The sequence below is a fragment of the Sus scrofa genome, chromosome 12 (assembly GCF_000003025.6).
Source record: "Sus scrofa isolate TJ Tabasco breed Duroc chromosome 12, Sscrofa11.1, whole genome shotgun sequence".
Lineage (NCBI taxonomy): Eukaryota > Metazoa > Chordata > Mammalia > Artiodactyla > Suidae > Sus > Sus scrofa.
This window is the reverse complement of record NC_010454.4, coordinates 15567737-15578457: the sequence shown is the minus strand read 5'-3', so window position 1 is coordinate 15578457 and position 10721 is coordinate 15567737. Positions and strand designations below refer to the sequence as shown.

The window sequence follows — 10721 nt, the reverse complement described above, 5'->3', positions numbered from 1 at the left end:
CAATTAGCTGAATCACGCAAGTGCTAATTAGCCATATATGTATGTGGTTGCTGAAAGGGAAAAGCAGTTAATTCTGACTGGGGGATCGATCTGTCAGGGAAGCAGAAAAAGTATAGCCTGAGCAAATTTTGACAGTGACTGAGATGTTTGATAAAGTACAACAAAAAAAGACTTTTTCTCAGAAAGTGGCTTGCAAATGGAAAAGGTTCATTCATATGACTATTCGAGTGAGTACAACTACATACAAAGGCCACAGCTAACAATTTCAGGTCTCCTGGGTTGTTCTTCCTGATATTTGTCTCATATGCCTTTAAATAAGGTACTTGAAGGGGTAAGAATTTTGAAAATGATAAAGCAGAAAGGAATTGAAAGTAAGACTAAGGAAAATAATGATATCAGGAAAAACTGAATTATTTTGGGTTATTTGATAAAAGTGATAGATTCAGAGAGCAACAGAAGAGATATTAACTGCTAAAATAAGAAAAAGAAAGAATGTTTTAATAGATTTAGGTAACACTAACCCTAACAAAATTGCAATTCAGATTAAATTAGTAGTTTCCCATTGGCTGGTTTCAGATCTAAGCCCTGAATCAGGACTTCAGAGCTATTGTGCTTGATATTGAATCTGTCTTCTTTTCCTTAGTTCAGTTTGCCTTTGAGTATTTGGATTTGTAAAGGAATGAACTGTTAGTTCAGTGATTGCAGTATTTATTTGTCTTTTTCTTCTAATGTCATCTGTCTGAAATTGAGAAATGTGCTCATTCCAAAATATATTTTACTATATTTCTTGGTTTTCTGAAATAAAGCAGAAAAACTGATGTTCATTTTCCTAGGAATCACTATGGTAAAGCTTAGTTTAGTAACACTTGTTAAAGTTCACACTAAACATTTATATTTTACAAAAGCTGCCACTATCTCTTCATTGAATGTTAGAAGTTGAATATGGGGGAGTTCCCATCATGCCTCAGCGGGTTAGGAATCCAACTAGTACCCATGAGAATGCAGGTTCAATCTCTGGCCTTGCTCAGTGGGTTAAGGATCCGGCGTTGCCATGAGCTGTGGTGTAGGTCTCAGACGAGCCTCAGATCCCAACTCGCTGTAGCTGTGGCATTGGCAGGCCAGCAGCTGCAGCTCCAATTCAACCCCTACCCGGCAAACTTCCATATGCCGCAGGTGTGGCCCTAAAAAGAAAAAAGGGAGGGAGGGAGTTGAACATGTGAAACAAAGGCTGTGGCTGAAAGTATCTGCCAGAAGATTTTTTTAATACAAAGAAACCAAAATGGATTACATAACGGTTATTTAATTTAAATCTGTGCTCCAAGTATAGATCTCCTCTCTCTCTCCCCCTCCCTCCCTCCTTTTTTTTTTCTTTTTCTGGCTACACCCATGGCATTCGAAAGTTCCCAGACCACTGTAGATCTCTCTTAGTTTAATCTTCTAAAGATTCATAGATGGATGTATATATATAAAAAAAAAAAAAGGGCTTAGGGCTTTTCCCCCTTAACACAGCTTTTTGCTCTACTTTATGTTGCAAATTTATATATTATTTTGTCTACTATTAATGATATGTACATTCTCTTTTTATTAAAGCATATCAAATCATTTTAGTGTGTTAGCACTGGTGTTCAACCGTTATAGTAAAAGAACTCTGCTAGAACCTTGCTTTAACATTATTGCCATAATGATTATCAGAAAGTTCTTTCACTCATCCAGCTCTTATGGTCTCAGTATTTGTTTTAATGTAAATAAAAGAAAATAAAAAATGCTCATTGTCATTGATCTTTTCATATTACTCTTCAGTTCATCAGCTTAGAAAGTACCTTGCAGGTTTTTTTCCTATTCAGAAAAATAACAGATTTGGGGCTTTTGTTATTTCTTTTATTTCTTACTGTGGAAAATAAAGTACAGAGATTTATTATTCTGTGATATGCAGAGCACTTTACTTTGCATTGGCAGGGCCTATATTGCTTACACTCGATCCCTGGCCTTGCTCAGTTGGGTTAAGGACCTGGCGTTGCTGTGACTCTGGTGTAGGCTTGCAGCTGCAGCTCCAATTGATTCAACCCCTAGCCTGGGAACTCCCATATGCGGCTGGCGTGGCCCTAGAAAGCAAAAAATAAATAAACCAAACTTTTAAGAAAGAATTAAAATCTCTTCAGGTTTAAAAGGGGAGGAGGGTACAAAGCAAATACCACTCACTGGATTGAGGGTCAAGATAGCTGGTTTCCAGGCCTGGCTCTCCAGTGAATTGAGTGAGTCACTGTAGATAAGTGACTTCACTGTCTCCTAATCTGTTGAGTGAGGGGATCTGACTAGATCGGGGTCAGCTGTATTTTAGGCTTTGCAGGCCATATGGCCTCTGTCAAAACTATCCAACTCTGGGGTAAATGAACATTTTAAACAAACAAACAGGCTGTGTTCCAGTAAAACTTGATTTACAGAAATAGGTGGAAGGCCAGATTTCATCCACAGGCAATAGTTTGCTGATCTCTCTCTAAACTAGGTATCTGGTCTTTAAAACTTTTACACGTGCATTCTGTGATACTGCTTTGTTATCAGCATCACATATGTGAAAAGGATTGCTGTTCTGTTATTTTCTGTACTCTCTCAGCCAGGAGCTAGTCAGGAGACAGAAACCACACTGGTATTTTAACAGAAAATTTGATATATAAAGAATTGCTAGCTAGGTTTTAAAGAACTGAAAAGATAAAAAGAACACTGAGAGGAGTTCCTATGTGGCTCAGTAGGTTAAGAATCCAGCATTGTCCCTGCAGTGGCTCAGGTTGCTACTGTGGTGAGGGTTAGATCCCTGGCCCAGGAACTTCTACATGCCAAGGGTGCAGCAAAAAGCCAAAAAAAAAAAAAAAAAAAAAAAAAAAAACACTGAGATATCATGGACATAGCAACTTCAGGAAGCAGCTGCCATCTCTGAGCTTTTGGGGTAAGAAGAGGTTGGGCTGATTAAACTGTAGGAGCTTGGAGTTCCCATCATGGTGCAGCAGAAACGAATCTGACTAGGATCCGTTAAGGACACAAGTTCCATCCCTGGCCTCACTCAGTGGGTTAAGAATCCAACATTGCCATGAATTGTGGTGTAGGTGGCAGATGCGGCTCAGATCTGACGTTGCTGTGGCTGTGGTATAGGCTGACAGCTACAGCTCCAGTTCGACCCCTAGCCTGGGAACCTCCACATGCTGTGGGTGTGGCCCTAAAAAAGCAAAAAAAAAACAAAAAAAACAAAAACAAAAAAACACCCCTTTTTGGGTAGCTGTGCACATTAGGATAAAGAACCAAACAAATAGACTTTGGTTAAAACTGGAGTCTTTGTATGAAACATAACAAAGAACTAATTCACAGAATCAGAACCAGTGAGGATGGTGTCGTTGTCCCCAGTGCTTTTATTTTTATTTTTCACCATGCCCATGGCATGCAGAAGCTCCAGAGCCAGGGATCAAACCCGCGCCACAGCAGTTCCAATGCCAAATCCTTATTCTGCAGTACCATCACTGAATCCCCCCAGAATTAAGTAAGAGATTAGGTAGTTATCCATTCTGGATAGTTTTAATTTTAGAATGAAGAAATCAAGGCTGTCTTTTATTCTTCTGATGCTCTCTTCCTCCCTCTGGTATATAATGTGGCATTTAGCTTCCCTTTCTTGATTCAAGTTCCCCGGACTAGCTTTGAAAGACTCTTTATTTCCTTAGAAAAACTTTATGTATAATTTGGATAAATTCCTTCTGTGTGGATTTCCCGTAGATCCAGGTAATTAAGACAATTGCAGTAATTTAAAGGGGTGGGAGAATATTACGTCTTTTGCACTTGTTCTCTCTTATTTTCTCCTCTCTTCCTCTCCCTCTTTTCTTTTTTCTCCATCTTTTTTTCTTCTTCAGCTCATGGAACTGAACTTTCTTTGTACCATTTATCACCCACTTTATGTTGATATTTTTACTTGATTGGGGGTATGGACAGTGCTTCACTGGCACTCAGCAGCCAAGAGTGATTAATCTCAGTTTGCTTCCTCTTACCCGCTCCAGTCCCAGAGATAGACTGGCACCTAAGCCAATGAGGGCACCAAGAACAGAGCCTGGCACATAGGAGGCTCTCACTAAATAATTGTTAGGGAATTACTAAACTAACCCTCAGCACAGTGTCTTCTGTAGTTGAACTAATGTTTTAATTAATCATGTGTAAGCTCTAAATAACTATTTTTCTTTCTTTTTTTTTTTTTTTTTTTTTTTTGTCTTTTTGTCTTTTTGCCATTTCTTGGGCCGCTCCCGCGGCATATGGAGGTTCCCAGGCTAGGGGTCGAACCGGAGCTGTAGCTGCCAGCCTACGCCAGAGCCACAGCAACGTAGGATCCGAGCTGCGTCTGCAACCTACACCACAGCTCACGGCAACGCCGGATCCTTAACCCATTGAGCAAGGCCAGGGACCGAACCCACAACCTCAAGGTTCCTAGTTGGATTCGTTAACCACTGCGCCACGACGGGAACTCCTAAATAACTATTTTTCTGACAGAAGTTTTTGTCGTTCTTGTTGGTAAAAACTTTTTTGTGTTCAGCATTTCCTGATTCCCGATGTCTTCACTTTTTGATTCATTGTGAGTGAACCCAAGAGTTCTCAGTATACAGCAGTGCCAGTACCCATTCGTCATCTGTTGCCGTGTTCTCTCTTTTATGGCTAGGTCAGGGGTCAAAGGATTGATAGATGTAATGGGAAGCCAGTATTACTGGATTATCTTCAGAGAGCCACAAAATGGTTTTCTGAAATTCGTGGACATTGGCAGTTCCCTAAATGCTATTTGGCAGTTCTCTTTCCATTGACCCAGGTACCCATCTTTCCATTATATACACATATATACACACAGATGAAAATTGTTTGCAAAGTGTTTTCATATTTCATTCTTTACTATGAAGAGAAAATGTTAAAAAATAGGATTTCAGGCCTTTTTTTATAGCTTAATATAATTTGGAACAGAGTTCTCCACTGATGGTGTTTATACACATGGGACTTGTGACCCAAAAGAAGCAAAAACTAATAATCATTGTGGTCAAGTACTGATGTGTTTGCCAACTTGTTGCTAGTATTCTCCGTAAGCTCAGGCATTTAATAGTGATGAAGGCACTGCAGACAACTCTTGACTGTTTCCCCAGCGCATGTTCCAGACACTGATGAGGACTTTGAGTTGAGCAAACTCTCGGTAAATGTATCTGCTGCTCTGATTCCAAAGTTTGCAGATACTAACTGAAGGTTTTCTAAAATTCCATGTTCTGACTAAACTCTTCTGTCTTATCAGCCACAAGCTCTGCCCACTTGGAGGACCTCGCTTACCTGGATGAGCAGAGACACACACCTTTGAGAACTTCCCTTCGAATGCCAAGACAGAGCATGGCTGGTGCTCGCACACAACAGGATTTAAGAGGTTAGAACCACAGGAGGGCTTTGCATAGGGATGCCCAGGGGAAAAGAAGTGGGCAGCAGGCAAAAAGTTCTTTGGTTTCTGGGAGTTGCCATTGTGGCCCGGCGGGTTAAGGACCCCACATTGTCTCTGGGGATGCAGGTTCGATCCCTCACCTGGCTTAGTGAGCCAAGGATCCGGCATTGCCACATGCTCAAATCCTGTGTTGCTATGGCTGCAGTGTAAGACTCAGGGGCAGCTCCAATTGGACCCCTAGCCTGGAAACTTCCATGCTGCAGGTGTGGCTGTAGGGGGAAAAAAAAAAAAGTTTCTTTGCTTCCAATTTCCACATGTATTTAAGCCTCTTTTAAGAAGTAAGCATGTAACCATGTCATTTCTGCTGAATCTAGACAGAAAGATAAACACAAAGGATGACAGAAGCAATGGGAAGCCAGTATTACTAGATTATTTCCAGAGAGCAGCCATAGAAAGTGATATAATTACCAACAGTTGGAAGCATTGATTCCTTGAAATGGTGAAGGAAAACAAGGGCTGGTGTTGATGGGGAAATAACCCGGATTTCAGAGGAAATTGTTGACAAATTTCAGCCCTCACCATATTATTGCAGGTGAACTTGGTGCAGATTATGTATTTCACTAGTGAATTTATTTCTTTTACATTCTAGTGGCCGTATCTGGAGACATATAGTACTTTTATTGTCTTAGAATTTTAGTGCTTCCAGTCTTGTCCTGACAACATCTAAACAACTCATCATTTTTCCACTCAGGCACCTGTTTCTTCACTTTTTTTTTTTTTTTTTTGCATGCTACATGTTTCTACAATCAGGAACCTGATCTTTTTGAAGACTTTGATTTTGTTATAGCCACAGTCTAGTTGAGAAGCCTGTTGTTGGTATTTCTGCATGTGCCTCTTGTTTGCTTAAATGAGCCCAGCTATCTGTGATAGTCTTTAACAGGTGGTCTGGCTTTCTCTAGTATCTAGTAATCCATAGCACTACTACATCAGGTGCATTTTTTAGTTTAGCTTACAGAGTATTTTCAGCTTTGCTTTGCTCCTTACCCCTTGTCCTTTGCCCTACTCTATCTGTGTAGTACCAGGAAGGGACTCATCTATGCCTCCTGTCCATTCTGGAATTCATTATGCTGACAGTTTTTCATTGATGGCTATGCAACTAGGAACAGGAGATAATTAGCTGTTATTACTGCAATTACCATACCTCCCATCAACAATGGTGATTCGATGGCCTCAGTCATGGTTTTAGTTCCCAATCCTATCCATCCTGCGTGCCGTTTCTTCAGTTAGCCACATACTAGTTGCTTATTCCAGAAAATCGAATTATGTCAGTTACTACTTTAGTGCTGGTAGATTGATTGTATCCAAAGCCTGAATAAATTTAGTCAAAGACCAAATAAATTATCTCTGCCAAGACGAGAATTCATAGCCATAATAATGCATAGCCAGTTGGATACAACTTATGATCTATATAGACCTTCAGATTTGGTTGAAAATCGACTCCATTGAATTCCCCTTATATCACATTATTGAAAAACATACTAACATTGTTGATTTTATTTCTGATTTACTAGTCATTGAATAACAGATTTTGTACTACATCAAAAACAAAATTAATGACGGAGTTCAGCTGTGTGATTTTTGAGACCTCCCCATGTTGAATTCTCTTGATATTTGGTGGCACATATCTGCTTTTAGTATCTAAAGATTTAGTAGAGTCTTTGACAGTTACATTCTGGTCAGCTTGATGTTTACACACACATTATCAGCTGTGTCTAGAATACAATAAAAATCTTTTCCATTTCATTGAGCCTCAGCCTAAACATTTATTAAAACCAAAGGGTATCCAGAGATTTTTCCAAAGCCTATCTAAATCTTTAGGAAGCTCTCCATGTGAATAATGCATTCCTAACAAAACTAATTTCATATGCCTTGCAGATAGTGTTTCAACTTATTGTTTACATTAATACCTAAAGATGACGTTTGTCCCTTGATAAAGCAGCTGTGATATTAGTGTTTCAACTCTTTAAAGTTGTCTTTTAAGAGGTGTTCTTTTACTAGTCTAAATGGTTGGAACATACCATGCAGATGAGTGCATTAATCCATAAGAGACTGGGTGTTTACTAGGTAGCATCTTGTCTGCTGAAAATAGCATACTTTATTTAGAACTCTGAAGCCTCGGACAACAACCTTCCCTCAAAAAAATAGCATGTTATCTTGATTACTATTTACAAACAAGTCTGTAGCTTGCATGTGACTTAAGACATTAACAAGAAAGGAAAGCAAACTTTGACTTTCCCTGTGTTTCTGTAGACCTGTTTGGCAAGCCTTTATAATTTGTGATTATTATATCTAAAGTGTTACACTTTCTTACAGAAACAGAGTCATATTGTTTTCCTGGTATAATTTTTTTTTTTAAACATTGTGTTTCCTAATTTTATTTTTTTAAAAACATACAAGTTGCAGGTGTAGTTCAGTTTTATATCTTTCCCTAACTCTGGTTATGATTGAGGTAAAACAGCTTTACCCCCCAAAAGTAATAAAGTGACTGAAAACCTTTTTTAGTATACGTTAAGATGTATCTTTCTATATTAGAGGTACAGCTTTCTGTATTGTAAAATACAACTCAAACAAGTCCTATGAAATAGTTTTTAAATCACAGTTCTGGTTTTAAATGACTCTGGATGTTTAGAGAAGGTAGTTAATGGTCCTGGACACTGTAGTACATCCATTGAGAACTAAATTTACTGACTGAAGTATCTAAAGTAAAACCCCTTGAATAGCAAGCATTTATTGGGTACTTTCCACAGGCAGTCCCGCACTATTGTGTTTAGAGCAATGGTTCTCAAACTTTTCGTCCCCAGACCTGTTTACACACTTAAAAAAACTATTGAGAACCCTAAAAACTTGTGTTTGTATGAGTTATATTGATTAATATTTACCATATTAGAAATTAAAACTAAGAAAATGTTAAAATACCTGTTCCTTTTTTTTTTAAGTATTAGACCCATCATGTGTTAACATCACATAGGCTCTGGAAAATTATACCCTACCCTTGTGAGAGAATGAGAGTCAAAAAAGACCAAGAGGAGTTCCCGTCATGGCTCAGTGGTTAATGAATCCGACTAGGAACCATGAAGTTACACGGGTTCGATCCCTAGCCTCGTTCAGTGGATTGAGGATCCGGCGTTGCCGTGAGCTGTGGTGTAGGTCGCAGATATGGCTCAGATCCCGAGTTGCTGTGTCTCTGGCGTAGGCTGGTGGCTACAGCTCCGATTCGACCCCTAGCCTGGGAACCTCCATATGCTGCAAGAGCAGCCCTAGAAAACGCAAAAAGACAAAAAAAAAAAAAAAAAAAAAGACAAAGAACCTTTTAATATTATAAAAAAAAAATAGCTTTGGCTTTGTGGAGCTGGAAAGTGTCTTAAGTGCCACGCGTCCCAAGATCACAGTTTAAGAACAACTGGTTCAGAAAATAGCATTATAATTGAGGACCGTACAGTCTGTTGACGGAAACGTGAAAATGTATAGTTTGAGAAATGGTTAGGTGTTATTCATGAATATGATTTAACAGTATGGGCATAGTTCATGTAACAATTACCTTAATAGTAACTCCAATTGTTTGATCAGAGTGGTAGCCTTTGACAGCTAAAGCAGAAGTTGCAGGGGTAATGTTCCATTAGCTACAACTTGCATCTTCAGGTTGGGTATTAACATTAACATTTGCGGAGTTCCTGTCGTGGCGCAGTGGTTAACGAATCCAACTAGGAACCACGAGGTTGCGGATTCGGTCCCTGCCCTTGCTCAGTGGGTTGACGATCCGGCGTTGCCGTGAGCTGTGGTGTAGGTTGCAGACGCGGCTCGGATCCTGCGTTGCTGTGGCCCTGGCATAGGCCAGTGGCTACAGCTCCGATTTGACCCCTAGCCTGGGAACCTCCATATGCCGTGGGAGTGGCCCAAAGAAAATAGCAAAAAAAAAAAAAAAATTTGCTTTGTTGGTAAAAAGTCTTTTTTTTTTTTTCTCTTTTTTCCACTTCTCAAGACAGCTGTTTTGAACAACTGTTCTACCAAAATTGATGTTTCCAGAGACCTCGCCCAACAATGGGGAGGTCACATAAGGGCACTGTCCAGGATCTGATTGCAGCAAGTTGGGAGATCGTAGTTGTCAGCCATCCAAGAGTTTGAGCTCTAATAACAAAACAGTTACAGTAGATTGTGTCCTAGTACAGAGTACATAGTTGGCTAACCTACAAGTGCCTTTCAAGTCCCAAAGCCTACTGTCCTTGACAGATATTAATTTGAAACCTTAAAAGTTTTTAACTCATGTTTTTAAAATTATTTGGGGGTCCATTTCTTAAATTTAATCACCATTATGTTAATGTGGAGTCATACTAAGCGTTTTCCACCTGAAACCTCTTGCTCTTTCTGGCCATCTTAATGGAATCTCTTTTGACACAGAAAGATAGACACTAAGTTTGCTGTCCGGTAAAAGGAAAGAAGAGGATGTTAGCTTTTAAGGGTAGATGTTATATAAGTCTTGCAACAAATATATAAATGGAACCGGGGAGAGTTAAAATATGCAAAACAAATCATAGCATTAGTGACTTTGAATAGAAGCTACTTGGGATAAATTAACAACAAATTGTTAATAATAAGACTCTAGAACCTACCTGATGTTAAATCATGATCACACAGTTCAGCTGGAAGAGATTATACATTCCTCATTCAAACTTTCTCAATATATGTTTGTTTTCTTAGGACTTTCACTAAGTCTCATTACATAAATGGCCATTCACAGGCCTTGGGTTTAGTTAATAGCTGCTTTAATAGATACTAAGTTGGGGGGCATATGAACAAATGATAGTCTGACTCATTGGCAGAATTGATGTGAAAAATTGATCCTGCCACAGTTAACTTGGCTTTGTCAAAGCAAAGAATTGAATTTTATCAAATGAATCAATACTTCATGGCATTTGTGAGTCCCTTACTTTACCAAAACAATGAGTCCTTTCTGAAGATGACTAAGATGTATGTCATGAAGCTAATACTCTTGCATTAGCCTGCTGAGTCACTCTCCCTGAGGTTGCTTAGTCATCTGATCATTGCCAGGCTAGCTCTCACATTTATGAGGGAATATTTCCATCGGTCTTTTCTATTTCACTGTTCATTGTTTTATTTTTACAAGATTAAAATTCTTTCTTTTTAGATAAATCCAAAATCCAGAGAAAAAGTTGCATGTACATAACTGCCTATATGTAAATATTAGGGTAAGAGTTCCCGTTGTGGCTCA

The 10721-nt window shown here is 39.1% G+C and overlaps 1 protein-coding gene across 19 annotated transcripts in view; it reads left to right on the top strand.

Moving 5' to 3' along the window:
- Window positions 1–10721, top strand: part of TANC2 (tetratricopeptide repeat, ankyrin repeat and coiled-coil containing 2) — a 365248-nt gene that overhangs the window by 235374 nt on the left and 119153 nt on the right. For all 19 annotated transcript variants that reach the window (XM_021068126.1, XM_021068124.1, XM_021068122.1 and 16 more), the window contains one exon: window positions 5297–5422. In XM_021068126.1, coding sequence (XP_020923785.1) covers window positions 5297–5422 — 126 coding nt within the window. The remainder of the gene's footprint in view (window positions 1–5296; window positions 5423–10721) is intronic.